Genomic DNA, 22041 nt, shown 5'->3' with positions numbered 1-22041 from the left:
GTCATCGTGTTTGTCCGGTCTTCTTTAGGTTTTTGTTAATTGATTGAAGGGTCGATGTGTCGAGTCGCCCACTTTACTTACATCAAGAGCAAGCAAACTGTTCACCTGTCATCATCAATGCTATTTGTTATAATTCCATTGTAGGTATAGAAGACAGACAAGGGAAGGAAACCTAAAAGATACCAACTTCAGAGCACAGTCAGAAAAAAAAACTGACAAGAGCAGACGGAGACAATATACAACATATGAATGCGTACAAAGATCCTGCACCCATCTCTACTGTTGCATTACCAAAAATACCCCCCTAGTCGTTGGGTACGAACCCGATCTGAAATTCCCTGTCGTTTTTAGCATTCAACCTCAACCTTCCGATCCCCACCCCCATCCATCTTCGCTAATCGCCCCACCGAAGACTAAAATATATAAAAAAGAAAGAAAAATAAAAAAATCACCCGCTCACTAACTTCACCCCCCCTCGCTTGCTTTCAACGCCTCCAAGCTCCTCTCTCCTCAGGCCCGTCCCTATATATTTATTTATTGTTTTTACTTATCTCTCTGTATACACTATTCGAACACTCTCTACTGAATCCAGTTTTTTCCAGAACCAAAGCGAGATGGCGGAAGGTAACCTCGAGGGTGCGTATTAATTTGCTTATGCAGTTATCATCATGGATTCCGTTCTCGCTAACTGATGCTCACAGGTTGCAACAATGGATCGTCAAAACCAACGGTGACTCCATACGAGGAAGCAATGGATGCTTTATCTTCGTTGATTACGAAACGCAGTCGTGCTGATAAGAGCAACAAAGGAGATCGTTTTGATTTGCTTTTCGATTATTTAAAGGTAATCATGCGTCATCAGTGAAAATTTATATTAATTTTCATATATATTTAAACATCAGCTGATGTATATTCTGATCGGATTGTGTGTTTTTATTATCATCATCTATTAAGATTCTGGAGTTAGAGGAGGCAATATCAGAGATGAAGATCATACACGTGGCAGGCACTAAAGGAAAGGTAGCAGTACTAAATTTCTGTCAATCAATGCTGGCTTCGATTTATCAAATATGATTTTAAATGTTCTTGTTTAGAGTTTATTTTTAAAGTCGATCACTGATTTATAAACTTAATTGTGCCTGGACTTAAGCTCTGTAAATCGCTTTATATTTTTGAAAGCACTTCATGTTGGCAATATAGAGTCAGGATTGTTTGTGTCTGTGTTTTGAGTCTAAATGATTTTGTTTTTCTGGGTGGCAAAGGGATCCACGTGCACCTTCACGGAATCTATCCTACGTAATTGTGGCTTTCACACTGGACTTTTCACATCTCCTCATCTCATTGATGTCCGAGAAAGGTTTCGTTTGGATGGGTAAGTTACGCAAATCCGTAGTGTCATATTTCCAATTATATGTGAAGTTAGCTAATCAAGATTTTTCGCCTACTTGGAATAAATTGACTTTATAAAAATTATTTTGCTTCTCTGTTTTAGTGTTTGACTCAAGGTTCATATTTATCAACAATCGTATGTATTCTGATTCTTTCATAGACTGACTGTTCTAATTTTATGCCATTTCCACTCTTTGAAGTTTGCTAAATTCACTTCATTGTCTCTGTTGTTAACGAAATCAATATCTTGCCCACCCGTAACCACACTCCTTTGAAGCAATCTGTATAATCTCTTTATTCTATGTGTAGTGCATCTTTTGCATTTGAAACCCACCCTTTCGGTTTTAAGTTTAGATATTCTTCTTTTCTATCGCAGTATGGACATTTGTGAAGAGAAATTCTTGGCATATTTCTGGTGGTGCTTTGACAGACTAAAGGTCGTTTTGGCTCCCTTGTTTTTTTTCCCTAAATTTATATCTCTCCTCATCGCGCATGTTTTTCAAGCATTGATTCAGCAGTTATAATGAGAGTGATAAGTTGGTTTTTCGCCTCATAAATAGAGAGGTAATTATCAGCTGACATTTGATTCAAAATGAAAACCGGAAGCTTTCTGTGGCTATTTCCTTACGACGGTGAATGTCAGAATTCTTGCTGTGCTTCCCTAGTGGCAGTTTGATGAAAGAACCTTTGAGTGGTTTCAAAGTGATGTGCCAAGTTCAAAGTCCAAAAATACATTTAATAAACATTTTTTTCTTTGTAATTTTTGGATAACAAGCTTGTTTGATTTGTTTAATTTTGACATTATCTGCTGTTGTGCAGGAAAAAGCTACAGAAGATATACCAGTGCCTACCTATTTTCGCTTTCTTGCTTTACTTGCCTTCAAGATATTTGCAGCGGAACAGGTTTGTGTGAACATTCTGTATCCATGATGATATCCTTTCTGTCTGAGTAAACACACCATTACTCAATCTAATCTTTCATGTTGGATTGGAATCTCATTTGTTGAGTACTCCTACGCAGGTAGATGTAGCTATTTTGGAAGTTGGGTTAGGCGGAAAGTTTGATGCAACAAATGTGGTATGCATAATTTATATTTGATGAATTTGACTTTGTGTTGCATGTCAAGCTCCTTATGCAAGGAGTATCTTCCCTTGATGCACTTCTAACAGAGAGCTAACTTGGCATCATGTTTCAGGTTCAGAAACCTATTGTGTGTGGTATATCTTCCCTTGGGTATGACCACATGGAGATTCTTGGTTAGTGTTATATTTCTATTGAGTTAGGTAATTGCTCACAGTGAAATGGTGTATAGCTGTTACTTGTTTGATTATTGATGCATTCGAGACTACTTGTGGACTGTAATTTTCAAAAAGAACATGTCCTGTTGCAAGAGTTTTTCCATATTACATTATAGTCCATATCTGCATAACAAGTCACTACACTTTTCAAGACTAAACCTCATATCAGCATCTGCTATTCCCTGCACAAGAGAACATGCGATGTTTTAAGTCTTGGAAGTGCTCCAAGCTTGAACAATAACATAGGAAAATTTAATGTTGAAATTGTTTTTCCACCAGATTTTCATTTACCAAGTTCATCTATTTTCTTTTCTGAATGCTTTAAACAGGAAATACTCTAGCACAAATTGCTGGGGAGAAGGCTGGTATCTTTAAGGTGTTCTTCAGGACTATTCCCACTAGACTCTTGGCAATGCATTTGTTTCTCAACCTCAACACAATATGTGTTTTGATCATTGCTTTTCTTCGTATTCAAGTTTTTCCTTTTCCAATACAGGATGGAATTCCAGCCTTCACAGTGCCTCAACCTGATGAAGCAATGAATGTGCTTGTAGAGAAGGCTTCTAAGTTAAATGTAAGTTGCATATTTCATGCACCTGGGAGTTCTATTTTTCACTTTACTGGAAAATGCTTGCCTCATATGTTGGATCCAAACTGTGGAGACTGACTGGTGTCTGGGAAACTCATCTTAAACCCAGTCTCGCATGAAGTGGGTGCATGCTATATAAGATAACATTGGTGCTTAAGTAACAATCCTATTGAAGTGCTAAACCTTTACCGGCCAGCCTATGTTACCTCAAACCATATATTTAGTTTTTGCACAACTATGAATTCTTTGGCTAAGTTAGTCAGGAGTTGCAAATTTAACAATTTGGTGGTGAGAATTCAAGGATAAGCTTGTAACTCTGAATTTCCCTTTCATTTGACTTTACAACCACTTGTTTGGGATAATAGCTTGCTGAGAAAATTCGTTGTGCCATATCAAATCTTGTTGTTCCTTAATAAAAGAAATAAATGGCTGATATAAGTATGCTGATTGCAGGTAACCCTTAAAGTGGCGGAGCCATTAGATGCCAAATTGCTGAATGGTTTAAAACTCAGTCTTGAAGGTGAGCACCAGTATTTAAATGCTGGGCTTGCTATTGCACTATCTTCTACCTGGCTTCAAAGGACAGGGCATCACGAATTCACTTACCTGGAACAGGCTGTAAGTTAGATACAAGAGTTTTTCCTTTACAAGCCCTGTTAGGCCTTCATAGCTATTTAATAAATTTATTTGCATGGAACAGAGCCCACTTCCTGAGCAATTTATCAAGGGGCTTACAACAGCCAGTTTGCAAGGGCGGGCTCAAAAAGTCCCTGATCAATATATTAATGCTGAGAGATACGGAGATCTTGTGTTTTATTTGGATGGAGCCCATAGTCCTGAAAGCATGGAGATGTGTGCAAAATGGTTTTCTCTTGCCGTTAAAGAAGACAGCCAGAAAAAGGCCTTTAATCATCCCCCACAGAACAATTCTGGATCCACAATTGAATTGGCACAGGGGAACCCCAATGAGAGAGATGGAAAGATTTCCATGCAGGTAAGCATAGAGATTTAAAACTTCTTATCATTATTTTTGACATTTAAAAAAAAATGAAGATGCAAAGGTGGAAGTTACAATTAGATTGGCTCATAAGAAGCTAACTTAGAAAGGGTTTTAGGAGGGGTCAAAGTCTACTGCGTAGTATTGGTGTTGCAAAATTAAGCGGGTAACTGCAAATATATGCAGTTAGTACAAGCTGGAAAGTGGGGGACTTTCAGCAGTTGCTGAAGTGGTATGGGAAGCCCAAATCACAATCATCTATTTCAACATATTCCAGTAGTACACTGAGGCAAAGTGCCTCTAACTGGAAGAATTGATATAAGAGCTGTATAAGTGAGTTTCTTGTCTGCAGTGATGTGCTTCGCTTTCCAAAGGAGCCATAGGGCTTCTCACATGGAAAAGATGGGGCAAATAACATACTGGATGGGATGAAGTTCACTACGTTCCACTATTTATCAGATGTCTGGTGCTGTGGTGCAAGTTTGCTTTTATAATTTTTATTTTTACATCCAACTTTTGAAAACAGGGTTCAGAATCCCATTACAATTAGTGTTATGATAACCCAAATCATTGAAGAAGCAGTTTTTAATCATAACTTTCATTGCTTAAATGCGACCCTTTGGGTAAAAATTTGGTATTTGTACTTGAGAGACATGTAAGCTACAATTTGAAATGTTAACTTAATGTTTTCTATGCATCTTACAGATATTGGTGTTCAATTGCATGTCAGTGCGGGATCCTCAGCTGCTTCTCCCTCGTCTGATGAAAGCATGTGCTAATCATGGTAAATACTTAATGATCTTGTGACCTTTTTTAGAACACAGTTACCACTTAATGAAGTAGTATGAGAGAGTTGAAACTTGAATGACATTAAACTCAACACTGTTTTGAATTTTCCATGGCTATTTTAAATTCATTGTGTAACAATCTCAACCATCCAATTTTTTGTTTTGGAGAAGTCAGACTGTAAATTAGGAATTGTGAGGAAAGATAATGTTCATTTGATGTTGATGGTTTTGTTAAGAAACTCGTGCTTATAAACATTCCTTTGGTATTTAGGTGTCTACTTCAAGAAGGCGCTCTTTGTTCCAAATACATCCGTGTATTACAAGGTTGGATCTCATGCATTACCAACTGATTCTCAAGTTGATTTATCGTGGCAGTTGGCTCTTCAAAGAGTATGGGAGAATCTCATACAGAGTGATAAAGGTACCAGTTAAATGCATGTTTGTTTCTTTCTAATTTCAGAAAATTCTCAGGTTGATTGTTGTATTTGCATTAGCTTTTGCAGTTTAGAACAATAAACACATCACTCCTTAATTAAATGTTCAAACCTAGTATATTGTCTTTGTTATACATATTTGAAACTGTTAAAGCATCTTACACAGTTCTCGTGCCAACATTGGATTGTATGTGAAATGAACTTTTGACTTATCAGGAGGGGAGGCCAAGCATGCGGATGCTGTTTGTGAAGAAGGTAAAGATGATACCAAAATGGGTGGTAGCACTTGTGAAAATAGCAGAGTCTTTCCTTCCCTCCCATTAGCTATTAAGTGGCTTAGGGAAAGTGTCCAACAGAATCAATCTGTTCGCTATCAGGTAATGCTGATTTGGAAAATATATCTTGTTCTAAATTTTACAACCTGCATGTGTGTTTATTATACTGAATAATATGGTAAAAGCGGATGCTTGCTATCGCAAAACGAGATCATGAAATTTCATTTCATTTCTGCTGTGGGTTGAAATAGCATAAGCTTTCTGTTGAAAAATCATTCAGAGGCAACAAGAATGCATGTATACTGTAAGAATCTCGTTCCATGGCTACGTTTTTGTGGCTACAAAATTGTGATGGATAGTCAGGACTCCAATATTTCTTTTTCCTGTAAAATTTGTTTCGCTGAAGTTTTTCCCTCTAGCATAGGAGAATAAAAGAAATGCAGTCATTTCTTATTGCGAAAATTACAGATTCACAGCATGTCTTGCTGGAAAATAGCTTTTATCAACAGGAAATGTGCCAACTCAAACTTTCCGGAAAATCTAGACAAAGTGATAGTGTTTCATTTGTAGCCTTTTGGTTATAGTAAAAGATTCATATGTATGATGCATGTCTTACTCGTATAAGATTTGAACTATTTTTTAAAATTTTCTTCCATTATGCATCAGGTCCTTGTAACCGGTTCATTACATCTCGTGGGTGATGTGTTGAGGTTAGTCAAAATGTGAGGCACAAGACCAAGTTGAAGTCTCTAGTCAACTTGTGCTTAAGAAGTGCTGGCATTGACACTGGACTAACAGGTTACCAAATGAGAGGTAGTGAAAGATTCAGTCTCTGTATTTCTAAATTTTCTAATTTAAGTGTCTGTAACTCAGTTTTTCTCGTTTAAATAAGTTACACTATTCATATTCCTAGCAACTTGTTGATGAAAAAGATTTGTTCTAAAGTCTATATATAACAAATAATATGTTAGTAGGCAACTCGTGATGCTAAATATTCATGCATTAAATTTAATTAAAATCATTTGTGATCTTAGTAAGTTCATAACATGGTGTGCGTGTTGTTTGTGATGCATACCCCTTGCCCCCCCCCCCCCTCCTAAAAATAAAAAAGAAGCTCTTAAATTTTAACAAAGGGATTGATATTTGAAGCTCATAATTTTTAATTCTGATCGAATCATTTTTTTTTAATTAACTTAATTTAGATTAGTTCTTGAATCATCGAGTTTTTAAATTAATTCCTCCAGCCAGAAAGGGTTTAAAAACTATCCCCTCACCCAGTATCATGCTTCCTGCTCTTTTCATGCTAGGAAATCATCAAATCAAGCTTCCACTTATTATTTGCTTGAATAATACGTTCGACGAACCAGTCATTGTTCCTCCGTGCGTTTCCGCAGGTATGCTTTTCTGCGTATACCGAAGCTTTCTTGTCATTTTTATTGCTCCTCAAATAACCGCGAGGACCTTCAAAACTTGCTAACAAAACCTTTTTTAAGATATTCCTATAGCGTTCATAGCAACCCCTTATGTTTAATCTGCTTGACGCTAAGAACCTGTCATTTCCTTAAGAAAGCAAATGTTGGTAACGTAACACATGCTTGAAATATTAGTCCACGGAAGGGATAAAAAATGGAGAACCAAAAAAGTCCTTTCAAAGATAATTTTCACAACTGTTTTCTCACCCGTAGCTGCTGAATAGAAATGGCTGAGGCTGTTGCCTCTGCTGTCAATGAAAGCGTTGCAGATCTACTCGCTCGAAGCATATTAAGTGTTTCTTAAAAAATGCTGAACAGAAGCAAGGCCAAGGTGACCGAGTTGCAACTGGATAGCTAAAATAATGGATATTGCAAATGATGCTGAGGATGTTATTCACCTGTTCGTTCTTCAAGCTTCGAGTGTTAGTTTTTCAACAGTTTCACCTCCATGCCATGATCATCAAGTCTCTTTACCTCCATAAAATTAGGAACCAGATCGAATATGTTCGAACTCGGATTTGTTAATTACTCTAGTATAAAAATTAAGACTATGCTTTTTTTTCTTTTTTTAATTTTCATATTTCTAGAATTTCTAGTTTATTTGATTTCTTATTTTATTTCAAAGAAGGACGGGTTTATAAAAATATAAAGAAAGTCAAAAACTCGACTAACCTGGTAACCCGCAGTAAAAAAAAATTAGGGTGATCCAGAAAAAACAGTGCTCTTGGAGCTGATATTCATCACAGTTCTCCATGGACTAAAACTCGGTGCCGAGACAAGAATTTGTAACACAGAATTCGAGGAGTAGAGGTGCTGGATTTTAACAAGGCATATCTCCTCCATCTCAATCCATCCAAAATGGAGCTGAAGCAATAATGACATGGTGAGCAACTCTTCTCTTTTAGCTGGTTAATAAACATACGGTGGTGCCCTTTGCATCAGAAATAGTAATACGTGATTCGTTTTCTTTCAGCAGTAATAGTAAGACTGAATGCTGCATGATCAAGATAGAGGGAATCCGCTGAAAAGCTTCTTTCATTAGCTCAAAAAATTTTAATGTACGTTATTGAGGCAAGAACCATATCCGCAATGACACACTTGCTTTTTTCTCTGCTTCTTCAATAGTTTCCCCTTCTTTTACATCTCCACCACAATTGCTGAGGGAAGTTCCGTATAAAATAAGCCAAAATGAAGTGCGAAGGATGGAAACGAACATTCAGATCCCAAAACCCTTCAACAAACAGTCACGAATCACAATCACATCTTCACCGGAGCTCAAAGCAATTTATGGAGCTCTTAGTTTTCTTTCCCAAGAGACTTGATTTCTTTCATCAGTTCAGCTTGGTTTTCCAGGATTGAGTTCATCACACCGGACATTTCCATCTGTTCGACGATGCACAGAATTAATTCCATATATAAATACAACAAAAGGGAAAAAAAACTATAAATGCTGCATACATACCTCCTGCATATGAAATTGTCTAAGAATTTCTATATGAAGGCTCCTCATATCCTCATGTATGGATTTCTGAAATGAATCAAGAGTTTCTTCAAGAGTACGCTGGAAGAGCTGTAGCGTGAATGAACTCCCCTGCTGTGTATCTGGCTGAAGGATTTTGTGTGGCTGTGGGGCTCCTCCCTGCCATTATATTTTGCAAATTAACGAGCCTTGATAATCAGATAGAGAAAACAAAGCTAATATGTGTCAATAATGTTTTAGCATCACAAGTTCCTTCACTGTTCTGTCTTTAAGTTGATGGCAACAATTTGCATCAGTCACAAAATGGGGCCCATGCTTGTAATTCAAACCACAATATTGAAGGCATCTGTCATGATAAAGCTACCTTGGGATTCCAAAAGGAAACACCCAGGCACTTAGAAGCCGCAGGAAAAAATTAATTGAAGCCATTTAGTGATCTTACGTTCATTGCTGGAAGAATTTCTGGTTCTGTGACCGCCAATGCATCAGACCTCGACAATATGCTATTCAACAGCTCTTCCCTAGTTTCAACTCCTGTTTTCTTTGTTTTTGGTGAAATCACTGAGAGGGATGCCCCATCACTGAAGGAAGCAGTAGTGTTTATTCTCTCGGAAAAAGTTGAAAACCTGCGAGGTTGGTTTAATGATGCTGGTCCAGATGCTTCAAGGCTAGCTAGTTCCGTGATGTGTTTTGTACCTAATGACAGAGACATGGAACTGGAGGAAATGTGTTCTGGAAATCCCATTGAAGTCTCCTGATTCAAAGAGACATCTCTGGTGTGCAGATTTGAGAAGCTGCAGCTGGAATTAGTCAATGAGCTCGTACCTGTCTGATTTGTTGAAGAGGGCAGATCTTGCAAACTAGAAAACATTGATCCTAACGTTGAACTCCCAGAAGTCATCGCAAAACGAGATGGTAAATTTAGTGGATGGCCTAGGTGAGCAATTTTATCAGATAGTCTCTCACCACCCCATGCTTCTGGAGGAGTGATGGAGGAATCTTCACTCTTGGAAGATGGAGATGGAGTAGATTCCCCTGGTAAGGTGAAAGACTGGGCCTCATCCTGCCAAAAAAAGGGCAAGAAAAATCATGTCACGTCTATGAAGATATTGAATACCCCAAATCGTGTTCACTGGGGAATCAGAATTAAGTTCAACTGTATACAGGAAATACAAAAAATTACTTAACAAAACATTTAAGATTATCAACCGACAATCATGTTATAACAATATTGACTGACAGAGAGCAAGGAAAGCATGCTTCAAGGAAGAAAGCCAAGTTCAATAGTCAAAAAGGTATTTTAATTTTAAAAACTCTAAAAGTACCGGGACTTGTGGAGTAACTTTAGCATCATGTAGTAGAAAAAATATAGCTAAGCAGTTGATTTTGGTGAAATAACTCATTAATACTCCAAATATTCAGCATAATGGAAGGAGCACATGCTAAAATTTTCAAGTACACATGAAACAAGGAAAGTATAAAGCTCACTAGTCTAATCCTATCACATTGAAAGGTCATAAAAATTAGGTAAAATACACAGGCAAAAATAATAAATATTTCATGCATTGCATACATCTTCTCTTCTCCATTATTAATGAAAGAATTAGATATGCACGTTGCAAATATCCTCTGGAATAACAACTGTCAGACCTGCCTTGAGGTTGAACTAGATTTCCAATCAACTATGGGATGACCATTGGTTCCATCCTTTTGAAAAGGAAATCTCCTACTGGATGAAGGAAACAACAATGATGAAGGTTTCTTATCAACAGATAGATTATCCTTTTTCAATCCCTCCTGATCATCCCAAAACTTATCAAGTGAGGGTGTGATAGGCTGAACATCCACAAGCGGGGAAAACACCTCCATTTCATCCTTGAAATTGTAACTAGAACGAGGATTTAATTTCATCAATGTTCCAGGCCAAATGTGGCTTCGATGCGGTGTTTCCTCTGCTAAAGTCAGACTGGACATGGTTGATGCAGGTCCACTAGTGGTTGCTGTTAGAAATGATGATTCTATTGAAAGACCTGAACGATCAGTATTACTAGAGCCAGATACAGAGGTGGATAGAGCAACACTAGATGATGTTACAGAAGAAAGTGGATCTGGCATAAGAATGGAATCATCAACAGCACCTCCCAAAAGAGCTATCTCAGGAGTGCAGGTGCTCTCATTTACAATAAATGGTTTTGATCTTTGCCAGCATAAACTTGTAACAGCCTGATGAGAAATATAATTTAGTTAGCATCACGCAAAACTACAAGAATTAAGGTAATAATATACTTTTAATTTGTGAAATGATACTAGTGATGAGATTTCTGAAACCTGGACCACTATTCACTCAAAGCTCTCTGACGGCATACCAAAAGTAGACATCTCTAGCAGTCCATGTAAATGGGGCACTATCTTCTTCTTTTTTTATCATCCCTTCACATTTTTAACCAACTGTTTTATCTAACACAAAAATTGAATCTTGCACACTGTTGTAACACTAATCGAATTGATTTCTCTCTACAGCATCATCCATTAAGGGGCACATCAATTAAGTCATCCTAATGGGAAAGAGGATAGGAACACACAGAACAACAGGTTTTATCCAGGCCAATTTAAAGAACCAATCTTGATAAGCTCATTTACTAAAATCAAGAAATGTGAATAGCCATTGGTGGATTTCTCATATTTGAAACTCTAATAATGTTATAGAATCCCGTTTACATCTCTTTCTGCCTAATATTTGTTACTACTCTATTAACTTCTGCACAGAACTGTGCTGGTGGGGTATAAGGTTCTATGTTTTGGAACATATGGAAATTTTCAAGTTCAAGCAAGAGATCCAAAATAACATTTTTCACAATATTTATTGTGGTCACATAAAACAGTTTATAGACTGATAAGAAACTGCAGAAAGACCGTAGGAAATATTCAAACATGGGCATCAGGAAGAAAAATCCACCTCTGAACTGCCATAAGCATGGAGAACAGTGAAAGGCTGTGGTTTTCCTCGAACATCATAGAACACCACCCTACCACTACTGGTTCCAGCTGCCAGAATCAAACCATCATCTCTAAAAGCCAGCGAAGAAAAAGGCGCCTCATAAGAAATGAGAGATGTGTGCCTTCTAGACCCTGATTCATAAGTGTATAGTTTTTTATCCAGTCCAACACTAGCTATTATCTGCAATGGGAAAAGGCATTTGATAATGAAAAATAGATAACAAATTTTACCGAAACTTCAGGCCTTATTTTGTTTCAAAAGCATATAGAAAGTTTAGTCTCTTTCTTGTATGATGAGGGAAAAAGGGAAAGGAGATACCAATCCAACATAATAAAATAAACAGGAGACCTTATCATTTGACGGTGAGAAGCTAATACCAACAGTTGGAGCAGAATGTTGCTTCAACCATGAAACCTGTAAAACAGAAATGCAGTCAGTTGCATGCTAAAAACATTATTTGCAATGTTGACAAATTAGAGCATAATACTACAGGAAAAATAAATAGGATATGGAGAAAAATAGGAGTGATGAAACAAAAATTGGTCATACAAAAGCCTCATGGTGTGCTAAGATCATATATGCAAAGCACATAGTTAGAACCTGATAAATGGGAAAATGAGCATAAACATGCTTTAACTTCATTAGATATGAAAATCTCACTGCAGCATAAACTCACTCAGCCACATTTGTTATTTGTGACCTAAACTACCAGTACTCATATATACAAACCTTTGGGCTGCGACTGGTTATATCCCACAAATGTACAGAACCATCATCACCTGCGGTCACCAAAAGGTGTCGGCTAACTCGTGAATAATCAAGAACCCTTAGTACCTGGTCTTAAATTCCATCAGACGAACAATTAGCAGGAAAGAAGGTTACACAACAAATACCAGAAGGATAGCATCAAATGCAGAAGAACAGACAACCTGTTTGTGTGGGTCCTTGAGTTCTGTCGCCCTTGCACCAGATGCAAGGTTGTGAAGGATAAGATCCCCACTCAAACTTATGGAAGCCAGGTGCTCATCTTTGCAATTGTACATAGCACCTGTTATTGTACTGGTATGACCCCTCAACCATTTAATACAGCGCTTCCTCTGCAGATCCCATATTCTTACTACTTGACCGCTTCCTCCAGAGCATATATATCTAGATCCCTTGTTACTAAAGCTAATAGCTGATAATGATTCCTACAAATTATAAAAATATATTCAACAATGACTTGTTGTAGTGGACCAAAAAGAATCCCCCTCGTGACAGTGTAAATCATGTTACCATGGCAACGAGAAAAACAAATAAAATGGATGCATGGTGTTTCGAATGTAACAACAAAAATTCCACATGAGGAATTCTTTAAAAAAGGTTTTACTACAAACAAGCATGCAAGTGATGTGATACAGGGTGCCTGTGGAAGATTGTATTTTGCAGAATGCAAAAGATCAAGGAATATAAGGAAACCTGGTCTCCCTTGTTGATCTGAGCATGCCTTTTCTCCATTCAAGTCCCAAACAGTTGACAACTTTGATGCTTGAAGTACACAAAAGTAATCTTATGAAACAAAATGCTTCTTTGTATCTTCAATGGTGGTTATTGGAAAGAAAGAAACAAATTTACGTTATCAAATCTTTGTTCCACAAGTTCAAGAGTTTACCACCTTCAAATTTCCTCATGCATTATTTAAGGGGGGAACACGCTTGAAGTTGGGTAACACGAGGTCGCAGGTGAAGTTTAGGTTGAGCACAAATGCATATTGATACCACTCCTCTGATAACTCGTACATTCAAATTCAACCAAATTTTCTATTTGCAAGACGAACTTTTAGATCTCAATTTTTTTTTTCAAATACCAGCCATCCAATCCACCACAAACACAGTTTTCAACAATTTGATGTTCCAAACTTGTAAGAATTTCTAATTTAATGAATCAATAGACTTCGACGAGAATTACCTCAATGCTGTCCCCGCTATCCGTCCCAGAAACCGGAATTGTCCCCATGTTCTGCCCATTTTTCCTCCACAACGAAATCTTCTTATCTTCTCCAGCACTAGCCACAACTAAATCTGCAAAAACAGAACACCAAAATTAAATCAAACTCTGCTTTCCAAAAATTGTAGTACCAAACTAGGAATTTTATTTAATTAAGCACTAAATCAAAATTGCGTTTTTTTTTTTAAAAAAAAAAACAGCCAAACAAACGCTAATTAATCCAAAAACCGGGAAATGCAGATTCAAGCGAAGAAAAAACTCTACACCTAACCGAAAAAAAAGGCACTTGCAAATTAAAGGTAAATGAAAATAAAGAGACAGTAAAGAGGGGGCGAGTGATTGACTCACTAGTATGATTCCACTTGACTGAGTTAACAACGCGACCCGGAGTTGGTGTGTAATTCAAAGTGCATGGATCTCCTGGCTCCACTGATACATCGAAAAGCTTCACGGTGTCGCCACCACTCGCCGCCAGCAACGACATTGATGGATCCGCCAAGTTGATCATCTCTCAAATCTTTAAGATTTTGAGAGAGCTAAATAATAGTAAAATGGCGGTAGGGATAGAAATTTGGGAAATGGAGGATCTTCCTCTCTTTTTGTAAAATTATTTTAAATTTGGTGTCTGAAAAAAAGAAGACAAACAAAAAAAAAAAAACCCACCACTATGGCATTAAGTTTCGAAAGGAGGAGAGGAGAGGAGATGAGTGGAGGGGTCGTTAAGAATTTGAATAAAAGAGGGGAGGTATTTTTTATATATATATCCTCTCTTGGGCGGGTTTTTTTTTTTTTTGTAAGTGGGTGGGGACGCTTGCCTTTTGATTTTGCTGGCTTTAATCCCGACGACTACTTGGAGTTGGGACTAGGCCACCGCTCCTACTCCTGCCTACATCTGATTATTTGCTTCCATGTCTTTACTTTTTTTATCGAGTTGTCAATTCTGTTTGGATAAATATTTTGTTTTTTTAATTAAAATAAAATATTTTGATTTCAGAATATCTTGGCGGTGCTGTTATATATATATATATATTTAAATTTAAAATAAATTAATTATAAATTATACATTACAAACACAATTTCAAATAAAATATAATTTTAAAATTTAAAGTATTTTTAAATAGTTAAAATCAAATAAGATTTTAACTTAAAATAATTCGATTTAAATAAAATATCAATTTGATTTAATGACTTTACAAGTTTGTAACAGAACTTGTAAAAATGAAATTAAAATATTCTGATTGAATTTACTTGAAAAATCTGGATCAGGTTAAAATTTAAAATGAGATAAAAATTATTTTATTTTGTTCTGTTTTTTGAATTGATATAAAATATTTTACATATTTTAAATAAAATAGAATGAAGTTAACAACCTTGCATTTTACTGCTTGGGCGATTAGCAACCTGATTTTTTTTTATTTTCTTTTATCAGATTGGAAAAACATTTTATCTTACATGATCAAATGCTTGCTGATGATAATCATTATTAATGGCTGCTTGTACAGGATTTGTCGTTCTCTCGAGGGTACTGCAATTGCTAAACCAGGAAACCCCCCCCCCCCCAACCGTAATTGTTGCGTTTTTGTTTTTCGGCATTTTAATATTAATCCATTCCCGCTTAAGAACCATTAGTCATTCCAGGAGTTCGGTCACATTAAATGCTTTATTTTTATATTCTAAAAGTATTTTAAAAAAGATAATTTTTTTATTATTTTAAAATTAATATTTTCAAATCATTTTAATATATTATATTAAAAATAATTTTTAAAAAAATAAAAAAACATTTTATAAAATATTTTTTTAAAAAAAATATTTTATAAAATAATCACTACTACATTTTAAAAACATTTCAAGATAAATACCTCATAATAAATATTTGTTATTTTTGTAGGCCTAGCTAAAATACTTGGACGAACTGAGGTTAAATGTTTCAATCGTTAATTTGAGGAATGATCTTGATAGACCCGGAATCAGCACATTCGTGCGAACGGGGTCCGGCTGGAATAAAATAAAAACCTATTTTTAAAAATGTGATTGTCATCAATTTTTAAAATACTTTATCAAAATAATATTTTTTTTTTATTTTTAAAAAATTATTTTTAATATAACATGTTAAAATTTTAATACAACATGTTAAAATAATCTAAAAACATCTAAAATAATATTAATTTGAAATAAAATAAATTTTTAAAAAAATACTTTCGAGGGCCAAAATCAGAGAAGCAAAATCCTCAACGATAGAGGACATTTGTCACATCTCCTCCGGAATCTTTTGCCCAAAATTGCGGTTCCATTTAAGCCAGCAGATACCATTGTAAATGCAGCACCTGCCGTCTAAGGTGTGCGAGAATATAAAACCACCGCCAGCTCTATATATCATTGACTGGACCATCAACTTCCAGTCCGGTCCAAGGGTGTGACATACCCCCAAATAAACACGAACAAGTGTCAAGTTCTGAAAATGTCCACCCCGACTAATGTAGAAGCCGCTGGACGGGACCATTATTAACATCCGAACCATCTCTCCTACAAAGACTTCTCCGTAATTCAATGGTAGTAGGTGAAAGGACCAGATCCTAACTATAAGAATGCCCTGGATATGGCGATCAAAATCGACGGGAGGCCAAACTACATTTACATCATGTAATCTGAGAATATGCCTGATGTAAATGCAATGAACTCGAGTCTCTGAACAGAGTGGGAAACTTAGAGCTACGTATAGAGCTAAATGTGGCCAATTCTGATGCCCAAACACAATTATAATTACCAGGCCAAATATATGCACATACGCAGGAGTACGAACTACAGAGAAAAGTAAAGACATTAGATGAGGGAAAAAAAAAAAAAAAGGAAAGTAAAAAATAGTTCCTTCGGACTTTTGGTACACCCCACAGCATGTGCCTCCAAAAATGATTTGGAAAGCTTTGCCCCCACCAAGCAGTAAATAATGCACGGGTCATGCCTGCGTCTCCTAGAATTAGCAGACTCAAACCTGAAAACCTTTAATTTTAGCCAGTTTCCCTGCCAAAACAGGGAGGGAAAAAATCAATGTAAAAGATGGAAGATAGGGCAGAAAGGTTGATTAAATACCAAAAATTTAGATACTGCCCTGGAGGTTAAAACATGAGCGGAAAGTGTACTGAGTGAATATACAAGGATACGTTCGAGGGTGTGTTTTTATGTATGAATGCATCATAATTAGTTTTGCAAAGGAAAAGAGCCTTTCTAGAGCTTCGCCTGTTTCTATGAATATAAAATTTATATCATTTGGTAACTTTCAATTGATTTCATTCTTCATATCATATGAATGGAATTCATTATACTCGGGGAAGGAAATCCACAAAATTACCAACCACAACAGAACAGCTGGGATAGCAACAAGCCAGAAACATGCATAATCACAATGATATCCATGTCACATCATAAAAAAGCAATTGTATTGAGCTGACCTTGGGTAAGACCAGGGACCAATAATTTGCAGCCATCACATTTTGTTTGACATCATGAACTTTGCTTTTTTCTCAGCAGGCTTTAAAATTTGAAAGGAGCACATCAAATTTTCATCAACACTCATCATAGCACCAGCATTGTCAAATTCACCACAGTAGTTGGGGGCTGAAAATATGGTAACAAGTTGCCTGTCGGCAAAGAATTCATACCCATCTTCCACAACCTAGACCAAAACAAAACGAAAAAAAAAAAAATCACTTCAGTGTCCAGAAAGAGAGGTATGAGTTACTAAAAGAGAATAGGCTAGCTGAGGAAAAGTTAACAACCTGATGTGCACGACAGACAAGGTCTAAATCATGCTTTGTCAAGAATTCTTGCACCTTATCAGGACCAAAGGTGTAAGAAACTCCTCTATCATTCATCCCCCATCCCTTAACATCTCTACCAGGATCTGACCAGAGTAAATCACACAGCAAACCAGTATCTGGAACAGCTGTTGGGCGGGGCAAGTTTCTAATTTGATCCAAATTTGTCAAATCAGGGGAAAGACCGCCATGCATGCACAAAATTTTGTCATCTATCAAAGCAGCAACAGGAAGGCAGTTGAAACTGTCAGTAAAGGATTTCCATAGCCTTACATTAAACCGCCGCTTACATTCATCATAAAATCCATATATCCGATTTATAGAAGCACATTCATGGTTTCCTCGTAGGAGAAAGAAGTTCTCTGGATATTTAATCTTATAGGCAAGCAAAAGGCATATAGTTTCCAAACTTTGCTTTCCTCGATCAACATAGTCCCCCAAAAAAAGATAATTTGCCCCGGGAGGAAAACCACCATACTCAAAAAGTCTCAATAAATCACTATATTGCCCATGAATGTCACCTGAAACACAAAGAAAATCTCGACAATGTCAGATGGAACAGATCCAGGCTGCAGCAGAACAACACAGAAATCAAATATTCAGCCACGGCAATTGTCTACCCTCCGGGCTATATATTAGCTACATACTATAAGTTGAATATCGGTCTTTGATTATTTCAAATGCCAATTATTTCTCAAATCCATGGAATGCCTTTGAGTTTGATAATATACTTGAATTTTTTAGCATGAATCATATTACATTGAAAAATAAAAAACAGACGGGGCCAAATTTACAGCTAAACTTGTTTACTTAACAAACATCGCCAGCTCCAGGTTTGTCGAAACTCAAAAGGTTATAAACACAACAACCAATTTCATTCAGCACTAGAGGATTTTAAGGTTTTATAAGCATTCCATTTTTCACAACTCGATAACAGCATTACTCAGTAACCCAAGACAAAATTTACTAAAGCCCCTGTAAACGAACATAACAGATTGCAATAACGAAAAGATGCCAGGAAATTAAAAAATAAAAAACACAAAACCTGAAGTACCCTTTTCTTAAAACAGCCTCCTCCACTTCCAATCGTATATAAAAAGAAAAGTAACCCATCAAGAAAATACCACAAAACCCAGCACAAAAACATCAAGAAAAAATTAGAAAATTTAGGGTAATTTAGAGGACCGCATATCTTGATGGGGGCTTCAAGCTCGAGCAGAACAGGTTGTTGAAGAAAAATATCACGAGAAGCGACACAGAGTTGCTTGATCTCAGCCTCCGATAGCTGAACTTGCTTGCCTGGTCTGGCTGATCGGACTTCTGTTAACCGTCTGATTATGTCATCTAGGACAGCATGGTCCATCGCCGCCTGCCCTTGTGTAGCCATCCGATCTTCCCTCCTCTTTTCAACGGCTCTGGCTTTCTTTCGATAACAAACCCTAGAAATCCAAAAGGATTTTTCAAAGATTATCCTCTTTTTTTTAACAGTCTTGCAGTTTCTTTAGCGTTGTGTGGGTTCTTGAAAAACAGAGAGAGAAAAAAGAGAATGAAACTTATTAGTGTTATTTATTTATACATGTTGAGGGAGGAGAGGAGAGGAGAGTGTTAAAAAAACAAACAAAAAAGAATTATGGGAGACGGCTGCAACTTCTATGCCGCGGAGATACCTAAATAATACTATAATAATATTTTTCTTTTAAAGTTGTATAAGACGGCGCCGTTTTCAAGGGCCTTCAGTGGAATACAAAGGTGAATTTCTTTGTTGTGATTTTTCTTTTTTCTTTTCATTCCTGAGAGAAAGCATGGAATTAGGATTCAGTTTTATTTTTTGCGGGATATATTTTTTAAAAGTTATAAGAAATTAAAAATATTATCTTATTTATTAATTATATTATCTTCAATTGTTTTTATTATATATTTTATTCTGATTTTTTTAATTTAATATTTTAAAATTTAATTTAATTTATTTTTATTAATTATTTTTATTTATTTTTTATATTATATTTGATTCTCGTTATTTATTTTATTATTATTTTTAAAAAATAAAATATTAATAAGGTATTCCTCAGCTTATTTAGACAATATAACCAAAAATTTAAAAATAAATTTCAACTTATTTTTTATACTGTTAAATAAATTATTTTTAAAATATATATATTTTAAAAAAATCTCGGAAAACCAAAAAAACTAAAAAGATAAGACTATAAGCCGATTTAGCTTACTATCCCGAAACATAGTCTTTAGTTGTTTACAGTTTACCCTTTACTGGCCTCTCTTAATCATTAGCTAGAGGGACTCTTGATGCCTCACAAAAAATGGAAGCAGCAAATAAATTTCGATGATTAAAGAGGCCGTTTTTTTATTTGTTAAATTTAAATATTAAAACTAGTATAAATTTTTGTAAATAAATTATATTAATATAGAACGCATAATCAATCTTAATTGACACGTAAACAAATTTGATAATAAAGTAATTTTCACTACACATCTTATTTTTGTTGTAAATATGTGATATATAATAAAATGCACCAAGATTGGAGATTTATCCATTTCTTTCTTTCTCACACTGACTGCAAACAAGAATATTAATTTATTCAATTTAAGAGAGGTAATTTCTAAATTTATTTTTTAAAAATTATTAGTTCGAGTACCATAAATTTTATAATTATTTAAAATTTATTTACTCGTTAACTTTAAGATCTTGAAAAATTTGTCAAGACGTAGACATCAAGGTTATCTAGGGAAAAAAAATTGATTTGTACTACTGTGGCTGATTTTTTCTGTCCGAGCTTCCTTTAAGATTTAAATTTTAAACTTACTTACTTTGAGATTTAAACTTTAAATGATAATTTGAAGAGCCAGATGAACGAGGGATAACATGGTGTTAGTGTTGCAGCAAAACAGTGGCGGGAGAAAGGATGACGGAGAGAGACTTCAAATACAAGGAGGGAGTGTCGTGACTCGTGGCGAGTAAGGGCTAATATGCTTGCTCACGGTGCTACGACTGTCCATGGTAATAGCGATGTAATTAACTGTATGCTACTGTTGTTGACGATGACGATGACGATGACGATGTGGTCAACGAAAGTATAAGATCAGATATACAAACTCTCGAACAGGTGAATGATCCGAAGCCATCGAATGAGGTGATAAACAAATAATTTATAATAATTGTCAAAGATGACGTCTAGCCATCGAGATCACGTGCAGGTATTCGAGAAAACACAATTTCTACTCCAAACCCGTGTCCGGCATTCTCAAGGATTCAAGATCCGATCATGGACTCCGCCACGTGTCTTTGATTGATCTCTGTGATACAAGACCGAGATAAAATATTGCCGAGCCTTAGTTCATATTGATATTCAATCCGATGGTCTCCTCGGATGCATTCAGGATAAAAAAGATTATTCATTGACGAGAATAAAAAAATATAAATAAATCAACAAAAGTATTACCTGTAATCTAAGGCGTTAGAGAGATATTGTAGCGATGTCTGTTGTTTTTTTTAATTTGATCCTTAAGCACTGTTTTCTTTTTCGTCCAAAAATGGGATCCAAAGTAGATTTTGGTCCTTTTCTTTTTAAATAATAATTCTTTAGCCCCTCGGGTTTTAATTTTTTAATTATGGTACAAAACTTTATTTTTTTTACTTTCAATCCCTAAGATGAACTATGAGAGAAAGAGTCTAAGATGACACAAATTACGACAATGAAAAAAATTAAATTTTGTGACAATGATTTCTATTCGATGATAAGAGTTTCGCCTAGGGTTATTTGTCATTTCCATGACCTGATATGAGAAGTGCGAGCCTAGAAAGATTTTTTTTGTGTCAATTTATAGTTTTTTGGGTTATTTGAGGTTGTGGATGGGTTTGTAAAGAAATGCAAGTGTTTTTTTAGGTGTTTTGAATAAAAAACAAGTATAAAATTGAGTTTTTAGGGAAAAAAACCCCAGACCTCAATTTACAGTAACTCTCCATTCACTTAAAACTAGATCATTAGATAACACGTCACCTATTTGTTATTTTATTTTTTAAAAAAATAAGGTTGTTCGCTCCTTACAAGAGAAAAATAATTATAAATCAGTCCAGGCATATTAACCCACCTAGACCTCTTTTTTGATACATTGTTTTTTTTTATCCTTTCAGTTTTCTTTTCTTTCAGCTTAATCTTTCAATGTTAGTTTTTTATTGGATTGTATTTTGTTGGCTATTTTTTTTTTTAATTTTAACAAATTTCTTATGATTTTTTGATATAATATAATATGATTTAATTTTACTTAGTTTACGAAAAACATTTCACCGTTTTTTCTTGATATTAGTAAATCTTTCTTTGCCTTTGGTTACAAGATTGGTCTCCTCTATCCAGCTCGGGAGAAGAGAGAGGGAGAGAGAAATGGCACATGATGCTCTTTCTCTTCAACAGAGCAGAGCAGGTAAAGAAAGCCATTGATTTGATATAAAAGGGTCTAAAAACCATGGATTTGGCGACTTAAGACCCACCATTTCCACACCTGCATGCTT

General features: G+C 35.7%; 3 protein-coding genes across 8 annotated transcripts; 1 reads left to right on the top strand and 2 right to left on the bottom strand.

Annotated features, from left to right (window-relative positions):
• The first annotated feature begins 152 nt into the window (after positions 1–152).
• LOC118059669 (folylpolyglutamate synthase) lies at positions 153–6749 on the top strand. 3 transcript variants are annotated; one of them, XM_035072593.2, is made up of 16 exons: positions 153–624; positions 702–844; positions 955–1020; positions 1263–1372; positions 1766–1826; positions 2209–2292; positions 2411–2467; positions 2586–2646; positions 3018–3064; positions 3185–3262; positions 3731–3895; positions 3978–4271; positions 4980–5058; positions 5334–5483; positions 5713–5873; positions 6438–6749. In XM_035072593.2, the coding sequence occupies exons 1-16, from the start codon at positions 615–617 to the stop codon at positions 6495–6497; spliced, it is 1626 nt and encodes a 541-aa protein (XP_034928484.1). In that variant the 5' UTR covers positions 153–614; the 3' UTR covers positions 6498–6749. The 3 variants fall into 3 exon arrangements, with proteins under 3 accessions (XP_034928484.1, XP_034928483.1, XP_034928482.1); XM_035072592.2 differs by having other exon boundaries at positions 153–636; XM_035072591.1 differs by lacking the exon at positions 153–624 and having other exon boundaries at positions 692–844; positions 3018–3262.
• Positions 6750–7911: 1162 nt separating this feature from the next.
• On the bottom strand, positions 7912–14473 carry LOC118059667 (protein NEDD1). Of its 2 annotated transcripts, XM_035072590.2 has the most exons (11): positions 14056–14472; positions 13669–13781; positions 12651–12911; positions 12451–12555; positions 12070–12135; positions 11680–11901; positions 10374–10946; positions 9549–9786; positions 9166–9419; positions 8706–8882; positions 7912–8626 (listed from the first exon to the last, which is right to left on the bottom strand). In XM_035072590.2, the coding sequence occupies exons 1-11, from the start codon at positions 14213–14215 to the stop codon at positions 8540–8542; spliced, it is 2256 nt and encodes a 751-aa protein (XP_034928481.1). In that variant the 5' UTR covers positions 14216–14472; the 3' UTR covers positions 7912–8539. The 2 variants fall into 2 exon arrangements, with proteins under 2 accessions (XP_034928481.1, XP_034928480.1); XM_035072589.2 differs by having other exon boundaries at positions 9166–9786; positions 14056–14473.
• A 1960-nt stretch (positions 14474–16433) lies between these two features.
• LOC118059666 (serine/threonine-protein phosphatase PP1 isozyme 4) lies at positions 16434–19166 on the bottom strand. 3 transcript variants are annotated; one of them, XM_035072588.2, is made up of 4 exons: positions 18705–19166; positions 17481–18040; positions 17154–17377; positions 16434–16696 (listed from the first exon to the last, which is right to left on the bottom strand). In XM_035072588.2, the coding sequence occupies exons 1-3, from the start codon at positions 18904–18906 to the stop codon at positions 17189–17191; spliced, it is 951 nt and encodes a 316-aa protein (XP_034928479.1). In that variant the 5' UTR covers positions 18907–19166; the 3' UTR covers positions 16434–16696; positions 17154–17188. The 3 variants fall into 3 exon arrangements, with proteins under 3 accessions (XP_034928479.1, XP_034928477.1, XP_034928478.1); XM_035072586.2 differs by having other exon boundaries at positions 16434–16725; positions 18705–19165; XM_035072587.2 differs by having other exon boundaries at positions 16434–16704; positions 18705–19165.
• Positions 19167–22041: the final 2875 nt, after the last annotated feature.

The sequence above is a fragment of the Populus alba genome, chromosome 10, assembly GCF_005239225.2.
Source record: "Populus alba chromosome 10, ASM523922v2, whole genome shotgun sequence".
In the NCBI taxonomy this organism is placed as follows: domain Eukaryota; kingdom Viridiplantae; phylum Streptophyta; class Magnoliopsida; order Malpighiales; family Salicaceae; genus Populus; species Populus alba.
The sequence above is the reverse complement of the archived record's forward strand: the minus strand, read 5'-3'. Positions and strand labels throughout refer to the sequence as shown.

What these genes read in the sequence shown, in the direction of transcription:
- LOC118059669 (XM_035072591.1), top strand. Translation starts at nt 692, where the DNA reads ATGCTCACAGGTTGCAACAATGGATCGTCAAAACCAACGGTGACTCCA. An exon ending in TGGCAGGCACTAAAGGAAAG is followed by an intron (nt 1,021 to 1,262) that starts GTAGCAGTACTA and finishes TGGGTGGCAAAG; the next exon opens with GGATCCACGTGCACCTTCAC. An exon ending in ATCAATCTGTTCGCTATCAG is followed by an intron (nt 5,874 to 6,437) that starts GTAATGCTGATT and finishes ATTATGCATCAG; the next exon opens with GTCCTTGTAACCGGTTCATT.
- LOC118059667 (XM_035072589.2), bottom strand. Translation starts at nt 14,215, where the DNA reads ATGATCAACTTGGCGGATCCATCAATGTCGTTGCTGGCGGCGAGTGGT. An exon ending in ATAGCGGGGACAGCATTGAG is followed by an intron (nt 12,912 to 13,668) that starts GTAATTCTCGTC and finishes TATAATTTGTAG; the next exon opens with GAATCATTATCAGCTATTAG. An exon ending in AAATTCTTCCAGCAATGAAC is followed by an intron (nt 8,883 to 9,165) that starts GTAAGATCACTA and finishes ATATAATGGCAG; the next exon opens with GGAGGAGCCCCACAGCCACA.
- LOC118059666 (XM_035072588.2), bottom strand. Translation starts at nt 18,906, where the DNA reads ATGGCTACACAAGGGCAGGCGGCGATGGACCATGCTGTCCTAGATGAC. An exon ending in AGCCCCCATCAAGATATGCG is followed by an intron (nt 18,041 to 18,704) that starts GTCCTCTAAATT and finishes TTTGTGTTTCAG; the next exon opens with GTGACATTCATGGGCAATAT. An exon ending in TTGTCTGTCGTGCACATCAG is followed by an intron (nt 17,378 to 17,480) that starts GTTGTTAACTTT and finishes GTTTTGGTCTAG; the next exon opens with GTTGTGGAAGATGGGTATGA.